Genomic DNA, 16,164 nt, shown 5'->3' with positions numbered 1-16,164 from the left:
ATTACAAAACAATTTCAATCAAGGACCGGTTACAGATAGATACACCACTTGAAGACATGTTAAATTATGAAGTAATGAACCCACCCATGCTATTATAACTTTGTATAAAGGATAAAAGATTGGTATGTTAAGTAACTTCTACCGTATCTATAAGTGATGTTAAAGTCATTGATATAATTAAGTTGTATATGTTACATAAAGAGATAGGTGACAACGTAAGTGATGTATGGTTTATTATTAATTTATGACGACCAAGATATTTTACCCGTTATTTGTGATGGTTTAGAAAAAACTGCGATTTGTTATAATTTCTTGAAAGTGTTTAGAAGTAAAGTAGTTTGTCATTTACAATGTAAAATAATGGTTAGAAAGCCATTAGGTTATTTATACGAAGTATCTAAGCAATTTTGTGTTTGTTAGCCGTTAAAAAAAACAGAAATAAAGTAGTTTAAAGTTCAATCATTGCAAGTCGACTTTTACTAAAAGAAAGAATATCAACCATTTATTCAATGCGCCTTGTTTGAATATGGAGTGGGCCATTGGGATACAAGGATGTGGGCTACATTGGGCTTAATGGGCCGGATCTCATTTAGCCCCAATCTGAAGCATTAAGCTTTATTTGGATTTTGGACACCGTAATGACGCACCAAGAACGGGCGATTCATACCTTCGAATGAACCAAAGATGGCTGAAAACGAATATGTATAATATATTCAAAAATGCCTATAAGAAAATGTACAAAACCAAAGGTTGATTTTGTAATCAAATTCAACAGATGCAAATTGACACTCATAAAGTATTAGATAACATACATATTGGATATTTGATGGTCAAATACTCAAATGCTGGATGAAAAAATCAAACACTTACAAATAATAATGTAGGCTTACTAATTGGATGAATATGGATGGATTCAACATTTTCTTTGAAAGATATATTTTAAAAGGAAATTAAGAAGGTGATTGGTGTTTTTTTTAACTTAGAAAAATAATATGCATTTGTAGATAATGAATGCAATGTAACAAACATAGTATATATCAAATGTTTGTTCTTACTTTCATTGCAAGGCATGCCCTTGTTCTTCTACTTTTTACTTTCATAGTTTCGTGTCATATGTACACTCTTTTGAACCTATGCAAGGAGCATCAAATATTTACATATAATAATGTTGGTTATTTTAGTGTTATTGGATTAACTTGTCGATCGAGAAAATATAGAGATTAAACGAGTTAGGTGACACGGGAGTGCGGGCTAAATTTAATTCTAAATGTTATTTGAATTTATTATCTGGCTATACTTGGGCTTAAGTATAATAATAGGTGGCCTTCTAAATAATTATTTGGGCTTATGTGGGATAAGAGATGGAAATCGGTTTACATAAACCGATGGTTTTATTCTCTGGGATTCCCAACTTGATCGCATAGAAAGAACAGAAGAGGCGGTTACTTTCTCTTGTTCTTCATCACAATCACAGATTCTTCAAAATTCAATTCCAACTACATAAATCTCTGTCTTATCCGATAAATAATTGTGTGTAACCCGTAAATAGGTTTATCTGAAAGTGATTCACGATTCAGAGATTAATCCAGGCAATTGTTCAAGAAAGTAATATTGAAATCATGATTATAGGTTTGCATCATTGATCGAATTCATTCCCCAGGTACGCAATTATACAATAAATAATGGATAATCATGACATAATTTATGGGACTCATTATATGTATTTTTTTATCCCAAAGTGTATATAATTAGAATTTTCATTAAAACTTTATTGACTCGACCAGTAAACAAATTACTCAAATTAGTTGACATATTGAAACATGATGACACAATATACCTAGAACCAACACCGAATGTGACATGTAGCACGACAAACTAACATAGCATATGCCTAAAACCGGCATGAATGCCTCAATTTCTAAAAAAGTACATAGATTTATTTATGTTGTTACTTTAATAAAGGTTGTTAAATACTTAAATTTAATAACTTATAGAAACAATAATGTCAAACAATTAAATAAAATGTGTATCGGATCGGATCTCGATCTTGTAATTATAAAAGAGATTCCCGTAATCAAAAATCATGATTTGAATCACATTATCAAAACAAAGTCAACTCGCCGCGGCATGACTCGCATCAACCCGTGACATCTTGCCCGTCAACTGTTTGATAAAATGTCTAACCGAAGACTAAGTGACCCTCTATTCACTTTTATTTTAAAACAATTTCAAAAGCTACAATATATTAAGGATTTTATAGTAGTGTAACAAAAAAATTCTACAATGTTTTGAACCAAATCAAATACAGGTAACAAATTAAACTATAACTTGTTCAAAACTCAAAAACCCTTAAATATTATCACCTCTTGACAACAATGGTTGATCAGTTGCTACTTGCTAACCCGTTGAGCCGAATGCCGAATATCAAACTCGTCTACATACTGCAAGGGATTCGTGGTCTCATTCCTAATCCGTTTAATCTTCGGGCTCAAAAGTCCCCGATGCCTAAACCCGTACAACTTCAACACTTGATTATCCGCAAAATTAAACGCCCGTTCCATACTACTCAAACACCTTTGAACCGGGTAATCCCCGTAACTCCCACACGGCTTACACCCGACAAAATGCGTCACAAACGGCCATCTCTCATCACCCAAACCCGGGTGATACTTCTCCATCATTTCCTCATACCGGTCCACCAAACCCGCCCAATACCCGTGTAGAAAATAAGAGTTTTCAATAAAAACTTTCTTCATCCACTCGGGTTTCGTAATCAATAAATAGATTAAAGCCGATTGATCATCGGCTTCAAACGAAGGCCGTCCTTTCAAACTACCCGTCAAAATCTTCCCCGCTTCTTCACGAACGGGGCCTTTCGGCCCCATTGGCGCCCAATCTTCGAGTAAATCCAACGACCATTGACAATTCCGAAACAAAAAACTCCCGGTGTTCAAAGCAATCCAAGACTTTTGATCAAACAACAAATCCGGGTACCCGTGAATAACCATATTATGATCATTATACTTCGATAACGGAAGCTCGAACACCATATCCGTAAACAATGCATCACTATCCATCCACCAAATCCACTTGACTTCCGGATGCGACAACATTAGCCTCCGAATCAAAGGCAATTTCGCCCAATAACCCGACAACTCCTTATCCAAATGAGCCATATTATACACAATCTCAATCCCATGAATCCTACAATAATCAATCTTATTCTTAATGGATTTCAACAAGTAATGATCACCAATTGCATTATCACACGGGCTCGGTGGAGACCCGGTGACAAGCATTATTCGGGCTTTCCCGTTAACCACATTTGGAAAATCTTGATTATGTTCAAGCCATAAACCCCTCTCTTGGTCCCAATTTGAGATCTTGGCACCAAGGGTATAAGTGTCATTTAAATAATACTAGTTTGGTTTAAATTTATAACATCTTCAGGATCGTCCTCAGGATCCTGATCGGATCGGATCTGGGCTAAGATCCGATTCGTTTCTTCGATAATGGCCTGGGTTTCCAGTCGGAGGACAAGGAACCGAAGCCGATAGTGCCACGGAGGACAAGGATTGTGACTAGGCCACAAAGGATGGTGATCTTGATGTTGTTTAAGGTTTTGTGGATGTGGCGTTTGCCGCGGGTGGTTTGGGTGGTTCGGGTTGTGTTGCCCATTGTTATTGTTATTGTTATGTAACCTGGGGGTTTGGAGATGAGTGTTTATGGGTGATTGGGTTCCATGATGAAGTAAGTACCACCGACTGTTATTGTTTAATGTTTGTTTATAATGTTTGGGAGTGGATGTATATAATATAGGTGAAGATTTGATTTGGTAAAAATGATAAGTTTGCAGCTTTTGGAGTGGATTTGTTTGGTACGATAAAGGCGTAAAAGTATTGTGTCATGTTTTGTTTTGTGTTTTGTTTACTTTTGTTAAAGCTAACTGGTGTTTGACTAGGACAGTTGTAAGTTTGGTTTGAGGATCCATGGCCATTTTACAAGTTGTTACTTATTATTAATTTATTAATAAATAATAAACTAAGAATGTCTTTGCATAAAATTAAAACTCATATCTCCAATCTAATCTAATTTAATATAAACTAACTATACTTTTAATCCATGTTTTTAGTAAAGATAAGGTAGAATTTTTTTAGCTAACATGATGGGGGAGACGATAAGTTTTGAGCTAACATATGGATAAGCAACGAGTTTTGAGCAAACATATGAGACCAGTGGCGCAGCTTAATTGGGGCCAGGGGTGGCCCCTACCCCTCCGTTTTTTCGTTCGGTGATGTAAATTTATCATTTTCCGGTCAAAAATTTGTATACATAGTGTAAATTTGCCCGTTCCCGACTGAAATTTTGAGCCCAGCCCCTCCGTTTTTCGCTCGGTGGTGACAATTTATCCTTTTTCACTTGAAAATTTTTATAAATAGTGTAAATTTACTCGTTTCTGGCCGAAATTTTGAGTTCGGCCCCTTTGTTATTTTCGCTCAGAAGTGTAAATTTATCTTTTTTCGGTCGAAAATTTTTATACATAATGTAAATTTACTCGTTTCCGGCCGAAAGTTTGAGCCCACACCCCTCTAGTTTATGAAATTTTTTATACGTGTTGAGTCCGGCCCCCTCGACGTATATGTCCAAGCTTCGCCACTGGGTGAGACGACGGGTTTCGAGCTAACATGGTGGGAGACGGCAAATTAATAAACATGTCGTCTCGAACTCCTAACGTAGAGCCGACGACCCGTTAGTAAGGGGACAAAGAAGGAATTTGATTTTTAAGATACATAATTGGAATCTCTCTTTTAAAATGAAACATCTTAGGAATTTTCCTTTTAAACTTCTCAATTTGAGTACCAGAATTTTTTTTTCCGTTGCAATTAGATCCAACCTCTTGCTCCTTCACTCCATCTCTCTAAATTGGAAAATATATAAAAATATCATATTAATAAAGAGATATTTCATTATTGTTCCCATAACTTCATTTATAAACACGTGTTTGGCGACATGTTTAGCCTCAATGCGTTTTTCACGACCTGTTTGTCTACCAAACACGTCTTTCATGACCCTTTAGTCCCCAACGCGTCATTCACGACGTGTTTGACCTCTTAATCGTTTTTTTTGTTTTTTTTATATTACATTATTATAATTAATTTTACTCATATTTGTTTTTTTTAATAATTTTTAATATATTTTCTGCAAACCATCCCTATCTTTCACTCCTTCACTCCGTCTACTTGCTCGGGCAGTTTTATATTCGTAATTTCACCAATAGTGTGGTTTACAAGATAGGTTTACAAGATAAATAAAGGAGGTGATATAAAAAACTAAGATGTTTTTTAAAATTTTATTAAGGGTGTTTATAGGCCTCATAACTTTTATCAAGTGAAATATTTTAAGTAATTCTACTTTAGATATTTGTTGCTAATAGAGTTATGTGCATGTTATTTTCTTCTTAAGCTTATTTATGATACATCCAAACCATGACCATTCCTCATTATTATGTATAGGACACTTGACATGTGACTGAACCAAATATTGTAATCAAGAAACAGGGCACACGACTTCAAAGTTTGATGTAACAACACAACATATTATTACTTACAACAGCAAACATTCATGAAAGGTTATAAACTATAGAACCAAAAACCTGTCATATTATATATGTTTATAGTTTCAGATTGTGAAAGGTTATAAATGTATCGAAGCATATCGATTTTAATATAAATAAGAAACACAGATAAATAAGTTTTAAATCAACTGAAATTCTACATTGCACATCAACACTGTCAGTGTTAGTCATATATTAGCCATAACTAACAACTCCTTCCAACCGTCAGCTAATAATCAGCTACTATGAATAATCAACTTCTTAGCGACTAAACGGATGCCAACGTTTTGTTGATAATTGTATAACTCTAAAGAGAAGTATGCATCCACCAAGTACCCCGGACGAAACAACGAATTAACTTGTACCACATCAGCATACCGATTCGAAACAAGTTGTTCGCTGCACGGAACTGATGATAAATTCTTGTAGTAAATCTCAGTACTCCATCTGGTACTATCTTCCGCCATAGTCGGTAAACTGCACAAACCACATATTAACAAATTAGCATGTTTAAGCAGCAATACTCAAAAGTCGAAAAAAATTAACCTACTGCAATCTAATAGTAGGCGAGTTAACAAAGCCCGGGTTTCTAGTTACAACGGGTCTCCACTGAGAGTTTCCATCATCCACAAATCTTTTAGAAATATCATCACACGCATCAAGTATGCGACAAAGATTTGAAGAGCTTGCATCGACTACAAAACTTAGGCGTGGGTTTCCAACATGATCAACGAACTGTGTGCATAAATCGAACCGGATTTTCAAGCCAACGCAATGGATCTGCATAGGGGTGTTTCCGTGAAGTATTCGTATCTTGTTGGGCCCGTTAATAAACGGAGCAACGGTTACAGTTATTGAAGGCAATGAAACCGAGTCAGGGTGTATGAATTCGTTATTGTTGCTGAACGCGGTGGATAGAGTGGTGGTAGATGATTCTTGCATTATGGCTTCATTTGACTGAAGGGTTTCGGTCTCCATTTGGTCTGCAGATGGGCCCGTTTGAAACGGGCTGGGTCGAGGGTTAACAGATTCAACTTGGTTTGTAGAGTAATTTCTGTTATTATTATTAATGGTACTAGCATTCAAAGGAGGCAAATTGTTTTCGGGATTTTGTTGGCTTGATTCCTGCATGAACATTTAAAAAAAGTGTTTCAGGTCAACCCAACCCGTTGACCGAATGCTAAGACGACAATGCTTAATACTTCAAGAATGAAAAAATGAATGCTTTAATGAGAAATTACCAAGAAAAGAACCGTGGCACAACACTTGACGACTTCAAAATTCAATCGAACGTCATCTAAACTCCTGTAAGTAATTGTTGAAGAAACAGAAGTCAGTCTTAATTTTTTTTTCCTTGATTATATAAATTTTGATCTTAAAAAACGAAAAATTACCGATGACTTTGCTGTCCAAGCCCAAAATGTGCAGCTATAGTGGCCATCTGAATACATGCAATTCATTAGCATAGGAAAAGTTAAATAACTAAATAAGTCACTTGACACAGTCATATCATTATAAGGTTTTCTACAAAGCCATTAAACGATGCACATATCCGATATGTGAACAAAAATCAGATCTTGATCAAAAAGTATAAGAGCATTTCCCATGTGATAATTTCTATATATTTATTCGTGTCAAAGATATCAACCATATTTTGGACACATTTAAATGTTGTGTACTTCTAACACGACCTGTGTAACCCATTTATCTAAACGAGTCAAACAGGGTTGTAAAAGAGTTATAAACAGGTTTAATGGGTCATAAACGGTTGTAACAAATGAGTTAAATTTTACCTAATAAAACGTATACTTTAAATAATATTTTGAACTCAGGTCAACTAAAACATGACACATTTATCAAACGGGCTAGAAATGATAAAGAAAACCTGATTATTTACATGCCGTGTTAGCAACTAATGTGATATACTGATATTTGATCCTAAACAAATCTATCAACAAAACCTTTCATACATAAACATCATATATCAAGATTCTAATCATTTATGATAAAATAAAAACTACATAAAAGGAATTTGGAAATACACCTTCATGTTACCGGCACTCCTCCCGAACCTTTGAGTCAATAAAACCAATGTATCAATGGTTCCCTTCGGTACCGGAGGCGGCCTATTTATCTGCTCATAGGCCTCTTTTAACCTCACACAATCAAACCTTAGTATATTATGACCAGCCCATATTCTGCCTGCATGTCAAACAAACCATCATACATTTAGAAACCAGATTCATTGTTCACCAAAAACTAATCATTAGGCAACAACAAAAAAACATTGACATCTAATCCCAAACTATTTCAAACGGCTGTTTGGATAGGTTAGACGCCATTTCGACAAAAAAATTTCAAAGTTTGACAGACTGTTGTAAAAAATGGCCGTCAAGTCTGACAGGCAGCTCTTTAACCAAAAATTTTCAAAGTTTAATCCTATATGTTCCGATATTAATCCCCTAATAATCGTTAGTCCCCACTTCACTTATTATTTTTGGGCTAATCGGTCAATGGTCATATCCTGCCAAAATCAAGTTTAATCGGACTTAATCGGATTTTTCTAATGAGATTCTAGCCTAAATCGGCGGTTTCCGGCCAAAATCAGCGGTTTTCAGTGAGATTAAGCCAACTTCCGGGCAAAATGTGTTTGCGTATGTATAAACTGAAAATTACATATAAAAATGTATGCGTTTATATATATAAGACTAAAAATTATATATTAAATCGATTAATCACTAATCCCCACCCTACGGCCCACTGGCCAACTAGCGATTTTACAACATTGGTTCTGACCATAATTTTCAAAGTTGACTTTTTTTTTCAAAACAGTCATTGACTAATAAAATACACAAAAATGAAGATAACTTTACCATGCAAGATGTCATAAGCACCAATCATTAGGCAACTACAAAAACATGGGTCACCTATACATGTCACATCATGTGACATCTAATCCCAAACAATTTCAAACAGCTATCCTGATATGTCAAATGCCATTTTGACCAAAAAATTTCAAAGTTTGACCATCTTATTGTCATAATGGCCATCCAGATAAATTTCATATAACCGTTTTGACAAAAAAAATTTCAAAGTTTGACGGTCCAGAATGATCATTCTGACCATAAATGTTAAAAGTTTACCTTTTTTTTTCAAAACGGGCATGACCCATAAACACAAAAAAGAAGATAACTTTACCATGCAAGACGTCGTAAACCTTGTCGGCAATCTCTGCGAACGTCGGGGAGGAAACGACGTCGTTAGCAGTGATACCATTGGCGTTAACCGACGATGGTGTAATGAGGGAGAGATCAAGTGGTCTAACAAGCGTATCGTAGCTGTCAAGTTCGGTTAGCTTCTTAGGACATATTAATATGGCCCCGAATTCCAAAATGGCATACGGCTGTCCGGTTCGGTCGGGATGGTGGTTTCTAAGTCGAAGAAAACAATCTCGGATCGGTCTACAAGGGAACCCATATTAATATTATTATTATTGCAAGTGTGTGACAAAGAGATGGTTGTGATTAATTTGGTAACTTATAAGGTGTGTTTTTGTAGTTGAATTTGAATATAAAGATAAATACAAGAGGAAGTGGAACTCATGAAGGAAAGTATAACGTGTAAATGAGAAACATCATGCAGAGATACTTTGCCTCTTGTAAGTTGGTTACTTGTGTTATAAGTTATTTCATTGTTACATTCTTACGTGAAGATGAAGATGAAGATGAATGTGTATATTTATAGGCTTGCAAGACAAAGAAACCGACCCACTATGCCCACGATGATTCGAAGTAACCACCACAGCTAAGTTATATGAAAGTTATAATTTACCAAATTTAATAACGTTTTACACATTTAAGTGTGTTAAAGTTTTGATATAGAATTTCAAAAGTCTATAACTTCCCAAATCTCATTGTTATGTATTCAATTCAAATTAAAATATCAACATACACAACTTAAAACTTCCAAATTAAAATAAATAACATGTTTTCAAAGATTATTATTGGCTTAGTTAGTAAATATATACTAGTGAGGATAAGTGTGAGGCAAAGGGATCTACTAGGGTTCAAACAACATATGTGACATGAATTTTGTGAGAACGTCTATGAGGTCATGGCTCGATAAAAATAAGTGTATGTCACTCATAGGGTAGCACCGCGGTTATAGGGTTTGAACTCGAGCAAGATGGGTTATATGCGTATGGTAAGCCTTTCGGAGTCCCTTTGACTACCAATTGCAATCATGGGCGGATCTAGGTGCATGGGTGCGGGTTCACGGGAACCCACTGAGTTTCGGATTTTATATAGAGCGTCCATATAAAAGATGAGAGTGAACCCATATATAAATTGTGAGTGAACCCATACATTAACTAGAAAAGTGGCCTGGTAATAAGCCCATGTTCGATTCCCTCTTAAAGCCAACCTTTATTTTTATTTTAATAACTGGTAACTTCCGGTTTTATTTTTTATTTTAGCTATATGGTTATTAAGTAATTATGTTTGTGATACACCATGTAATATCATTCAACCACAAATTGAACAATGGTTATTGTGCTTTAGTCCAGTACTCCATTTTGTTTATGTTGGTATGCTTATAAGCCATTTCTGATACAATAAAAAAGAATGAAAATTATGGAGAATTTCCCAACCCCTGGTCTCCTCTATTAGTTTCTTGGTGACAAAATGATCTGATCACGCAATCACAAATGATGTTAGTGTATATATGGTCATATATTGTACAATTCTCATATAATTGTCTTTCATGATTGATGCAGTCGATGATGCTACCATCAAACGTGTAGCATACAGATTTGTATTTGACCAATTTACACCTCTTTCGGCATGTCATTCGCAACATGGTTATAATTTATAATCTGTATATTTAAAGTTTTGTAGCCGTAGTTTTAGAATATTCATTGCTTGATTGACAAATATGAATTTTTATTGATTATCTATATGTTGTTTGTTGAAAAATTGAATATTTATTTCGAGGTATCCATGTCCACAGAATGAATCGGGCCGCCAGTCACGGCCAAGGAGGCGTTTACGTAAGCCAAATCGATTTAAGCATAAGTCCATGATCATGCTTTATAAATTGACACTGTTAGTTGTATTTTTTTCACATTTGTTAACGTCTAATCACTTTGCAAGTTTATTTGCGTGAACATGTTTGTTAAGTTTGACAATTATTAATATCAGCTTCTAATGATGATGTTTGTTTTTTATTACTGTAACGTATATTTATTATGTGATAAATCTAACCGGTGATAACCTTCGAAATGACCCGTACCTTCAAATGGACTCGAACCGTCAACTGACCCAAACAGTGAACCCATTGAAAAAAAATCTTGGATCCGCCACTGATTGCAACGAAGTCTTTAAAAAAACATGCCAAATAACATTTTTTTATTAATTTACTTTTTAATTATTTAAAGACTATTATTCAAAAAAAAATGTTTAGAGAAGTTAGAGACGACACCATGAATTTAGGGAATGAAAAGGGAAGATGATTTCACGTTGATTTGGAATCGGGTTTCCTCTGTCCAAAACGGAGGACCATCAAGGTTTGGACCAGATCCGACCTGAAAACAAATCACAACGTTTATAAAAACTGAACCCCATACCATTCCTAATGTTCGGATTCAGACGAATTGAGTATTACCAATTAGCCAGGTTAACCATTAAATTATGAAGATGAAAGTAGCTATCACACGGGCTTGAAGTAATCATTTTTCTAACACACATCTAGAGATGCACAAACCGAGTATTTTCATAAACCGGAACCGGGTTAGGGTATAGTCAGGTATTTGACCTGGTTTTCCGGGTTTTTTCGGGCATGGTCGGGTTTTGACCGGGTATTTTTGGTTTCGGCGAGCCTGGGTCGATTCCGGTTCTGGGAAGAAATCATAGTACTTCTGGTCATACCCACAAGTCGGAGACGAGTAAAAACTTGTTCCGAGTCAGATCTGGAATCGGATATTTTGTGCACCTCTACACACATCACTTGTTAAAATTATTATTTGGGATTTTGGGCCTTCTATGTTGTTCTTTCTTGGGCTAAATCGAAACCTTAAATACCCAACTTTTAAAAACCAAAAAAAATCATCCAACGTTGTTTGGAACCAATCACGCACAACGTGTCACATTGCCACCGACACCAATAATAACAGTCACCGTCAACCACATAATTACAACCCACCACAAAACAAAACAAAAAAAATAAAAAATTAGCCGCAATCAATTCAACATTCAACATTCAACCCATTAATAACCCATCAAAGAATCACACACACACACACACATTTTTACACACACAGACACCAATTCACAACCATTGCTATACAAAAAGTCAACACCTTTGACCTGGGCTTTGTTTCTTATGGTAGTAGACATGAGAAGATTAAACAAGAATTCAAATGATCTACCCAAGTATTCGGATCTTGGTGACCCAGATGTAACCCGGGACCAACCCACAAGATTTGGGTTAAACCCATTGAAGTTAATTGGGGGTTTTGTTGTTTGCTTGATGGGGTTTTCTGCTTTGTTCTCAATTTCTGTTATTTTTAAAGATTTTAGTGGAAATAATAATAATAATATTTGGACTGTTGCTGATGCTAGGGTTCTTGATGTTGCTCATCCCAGAGGTATATTGATACTGTTTATTTATTATTGTTTTGCATTACATTGTGTTAATATTTGTTATCTATAAATAGTTAAACTGAAATGGTCAAATGGTCAAATCTAGTGTAATATGCAAGCTGTAAATGTATAGCATATACCATTTCCACTTTTCCAGATCTGTAAAGTTATTTCGGCCTTAACTATATATCTATAAAGGTTCATATGGTAAAGTTTTATGGATCTGAAGTAATGTGCATGTTGCAAAAAGAGTTATGTTCTAAGCAGTTAATGCGAAAAAATATTCTGAGATATCGGTTATCGCAGTGAGATATCGGTGGGATATTGGTAATTTTAACATCATGTAAAATTCATATATATATAGCAATCTAACACTAATAATTCAGTATAGTCTCATATCATCAACAAATTAACCTCTTGCAAATTGCAAAACACTAACAATCGTAGCAAGTAAGAATTGAGTAAGACTTAAAACATTAACATTGAACACTAAAAGTTGATAATTAAGACTTAAAACATTGATATCGGGAATATCGGTGACATATTGGTCAAATATTAGTCCAATATCGGTCAATATCGTTGATATTATCGGTACCGATATTCTGAACTGATATTCTGATTTATATATCGCCAAGGGACCAATAACCGATATATCTATCACTGATATATCGGTGATATCGACTGCATAGGTTCTGTTATTGCCCTAAACTGAAACTGAAACCGAAGTCATCAGTTATCTTTTTTTTAAGCAGTTGGTTTTCAGTTATTTGGTTCGGTTTATTCGATTAGTTTGTTGGTTTTCAGTTTGGTTTGGTTAATCGCCAAAACCAAACTTGGGCTAAAATTTTTGCTTATTAATACATAAAATACATGAGACGGAGGTATAAAAGCTAGAAATATATGAAATTATGAATGGTTCGGTTTGGTTAATCTCGGTTAACTGAGGGTACAAAATAAACCGATAACCGGTTTTTGGTTAATTTGGTTTTTGGTTGATTTCGATTCAGTTTCGTTGGTTTTTGGTTTGGTCTCGGTTAATGTTTTGGTTACTGCTCACCCCTCATGTATGTTAGAAACTCAGTTATTTGATTATTTACTTCACTTATTTGTGTAGTAGATTTAGTACAAGAAGACGAACCGTTGGCGGAATTTGTAAATCACCAGAAGAAGCTACATTCATCAAATTTTGAGCACAAAGACAAGCTACTTAACGGGCTTCTGTCGGGTCAATTTGATGAAGATTCTTGCCTCAGTAGACACCAACTAGCGTCGTACCGTAAAGAATCACCATACAAACCGTCTTCATATCTTATTTCCAAATTACGAAGATACGAAGCCCTTCACAAACGTTGCGGACCCCACACAGAATCCTACAAGCGACATGTAACAAACCTAAGGAACGGTGAAACGAACCAAGAAACCACAGACTGTAACTATTTGGTTTGGGTGTCGTATAGCGGGCTCGGGAACAGAATCTTGACTTTGGGGTCGGCTTTTCTTTACGCCCTGTTAACGGATCGTGTGTTACTTGTTGACCGTGGAGTTGACCTTGATGATCTGTTCTGTGAACCGTTTCCCGAAGCCTCCTGGTTACTTCCGCTCGATTTCCCGATTATCGATCAATTCAAGAGCTTGAATCAGAACTCTCCCGAGTGTTTCGGTAACATGTTAAAGACTTCAAACACTTCGTTATCATCATACGTGTATCTTCATCTGGTTCATGATTATAACGATCATGATAAGTTATTCTTTTGTGATCAAGATCAAAGCCTTCTTCAAAACGCGACATGGGTAATCATGAAATCCGATAATTACTTCGTCCCGTCACTTTTCTTGATGCCGTCTTTCGAACAAGAGCTACATAATCTTTTCCCGGAAAAAGAAACGGTTTTTCACTTTATCGGGAGATATTTATTCTTCCCCACCAATTCCGTTTGGGGACTTATAACGCGGTACTATGATTCTTATTTAGCACACGCAGACGAAAGAATCGGGATCCAGGTCCGTGTTTTCGACACACGGCCCGGCCCGTTTCAGTACAGTCTAGATCAAATACTCGCGTGTTCATTAGACAACAACGTTCTTCCAAATATCAACCAAAACGAGTCTTTTATCACCTCACCCGGAACCCAAAAGTCAAAAGCGGTTCTGTTGACTTCTTTAAGCTCCGGGTATTTCGAAAAAATAAGAGACATGTACTGGGAATACCCGACGGAAACGGGTGAAGTTATCGAAGTTTTTCAACCGAGTCACGAAGGGTATCAACAAACCGAGAAGAAGATGCATCACCGAAAAGCATGGGCGGAAATGTACTTGCTAAGTTTGACCGATAAATTAATCACGAGCTCGTGGTCAACTTTCGGGTACGTGGCTCAAAGTCTTGGAGGGTTGAACCCGTGGATATTGTACAAGACCGAGAATGAAACGACCCCGAATCCGGCTTGTACTCGGGCCATGTCGATCGAGCCGTGTTTCCACGCTCCTCCGTTTTTTGACTGTAAAAAGAGGACCGGGACGGATACTGGTTTGGTAGTTCCGCATGTTCGGCATTGTGAAGATATGAGTTGGGGTTTGAAGTTAGTTAATCCAGCAGTTGTGACAGCACAGATTAGTGCCACTTTATAAATTTTGTTGAGTTAAATCTTTATTTGATGTATGTTGTAGTGGTTTGCTACCTTATTGATATGTAATGTTTTTTGGAATCATTGGTATAACTGTAAACATGTTTTGACTTTTGTAGGGGTGTTTTAGGCACAATATGCAATGAAATTGTACTGTACTTTTGTGAGCTCAGTGGGTTCGTAAGTAAATGAGAAAAAAATGTACGATTTTACAACAAATAGCTTTCATAGCTCAGTTGGTTAGAGCACCCGTTTAGTAAGCGGGAGGTCTTGAGTTCGACTCTCAATGAAAGCATACTTTTTATTTTTATAATTTTGGAGATTTATTCTAATATAACACTTGTGTTAAACAACTTGTAGATTCATTTAGTATAGTTTAGAAGATTTGAAGTTTGGAATTAAACATGAACTTGTAGACATATTTCCTCATTGAGTATTCGGGTTGCTTGATCATGGTGCACATGGCCTCAACCGTCTTCTTTAACAATAGAGTCACATTAATTTGGCGTTCGTTATTTCAACTTGATCTTAATGAGAAAAAGTAGCGTATATATTTAGTTATTCGCTGCTTGATAGGATAAGTAAATAATAGCAACCGTTTATATTGTTAGTTGATGAGGTTAAGGTCGTGTCCTACTTGTCGACTTTAGAATAGACCTAGATGATCATTGATCAATTCATCGGTTTGAATCAGAAATCTCTCAAGTTTTCTAAGTAACATACTAAAGATTTTAAACAATTTTTCAATATCTATATCTTCATGATAATAAAGAGCTTTTCTTTTGTGATAAAGATCAAAGCTTTCTTCAAAACATTTCATGGGCAAGCAATCGTGAAATGTGCTAATTAATCGATCCCATCACTTTTCTTGATGCCACGATTGGAACAAGGACTAAATTCCTTCCTTCCCATCAGGTTTTCACATTTTAGGCAGGAATCTATTCTTCCTCATGAATCCCATTTCTGGTTGTGTAATGAGGCTAGAGGTACTATAATTCTTATCTGGCATTGTTGACTTGATAAAGTCAAATTACTACTTTACCCTTTTTATATTTATTCTGTTAATAGTTTGTTAGGTAGTTAACCAGTTAGTTAGTTCTTGTTTGTATATAATTTGGGCTTGTATCATTTGGGGATAATCAATCAAAGTATTTCGTTTTATCAATCTTTACATGGTATCAAAGTATGTAACAATAGATATTAAGGAAATGGTTTGTGACACCCGGGTTGGAATGTTTATGGTATATTCAAGAACAAATTACTCGTTTTCCAACAATATTTCTTTTCTTTG

The 16,164-nt window shown here is 35.6% G+C and overlaps 1 protein-coding gene, 1 non-coding gene and 2 pseudogenes across 3 annotated transcripts; 2 read left to right on the top strand and 2 right to left on the bottom strand.

The window, feature by feature from the left end:
* Positions 1-2,347: 2,347 nt before the first annotated feature.
* On the bottom strand, positions 2,348-3,745 carry LOC143584629 (putative xyloglucan 6-xylosyltransferase 3 pseudogene; annotated as a pseudogene).
* A 1,919-nt stretch (positions 3,746-5,664) lies between these two features.
* LOC143584628 (protein NEN2-like) lies at positions 5,665-9,438 on the bottom strand (annotated as a pseudogene).
* Positions 9,439-11,921: 2,483 nt separating this feature from the next.
* Positions 11,922-15,148, top strand: LOC143584615 (galactoside 2-alpha-L-fucosyltransferase-like). 2 transcript variants are annotated; one of them, XM_077066630.1, is made up of 2 exons: positions 11,922-12,257; positions 13,370-15,148. In XM_077066630.1, exons 1-2 carry the CDS (start codon positions 11,993-11,995, stop codon positions 14,875-14,877), a joined length of 1,773 nt encoding a protein of 590 aa, XP_076922745.1. In that variant the 5' UTR covers positions 11,922-11,992; the 3' UTR covers positions 14,878-15,148. The 2 variants fall into 2 exon arrangements, with proteins under 2 accessions (XP_076922745.1, XP_076922744.1); XM_077066629.1 differs by having other exon boundaries at positions 13,367-15,148.
* On the top strand, positions 15,095-15,168 carry TRNAT-AGU (transfer RNA threonine (anticodon AGU)). The gene has a single exon. It is a non-coding gene; the product is annotated as a tRNA-Thr (tRNA).
* The last annotated feature ends 996 nt before the right edge of the window (positions 15,169-16,164 follow it).

Source organism: Bidens hawaiensis, unplaced genomic scaffold (genome assembly GCF_021521415.1).
Source record: "Bidens hawaiensis isolate Kalapana, Puna unplaced genomic scaffold, B.hawaiensis_p1.1 tig00033212_1, whole genome shotgun sequence".
NCBI classification, from domain to species: Eukaryota; Viridiplantae; Streptophyta; class Magnoliopsida; order Asterales; family Asteraceae; genus Bidens; species Bidens hawaiensis.
Note: the sequence above shows the minus strand (reverse complement) of the source record. Positions and strands in the feature narration are given on the sequence as shown.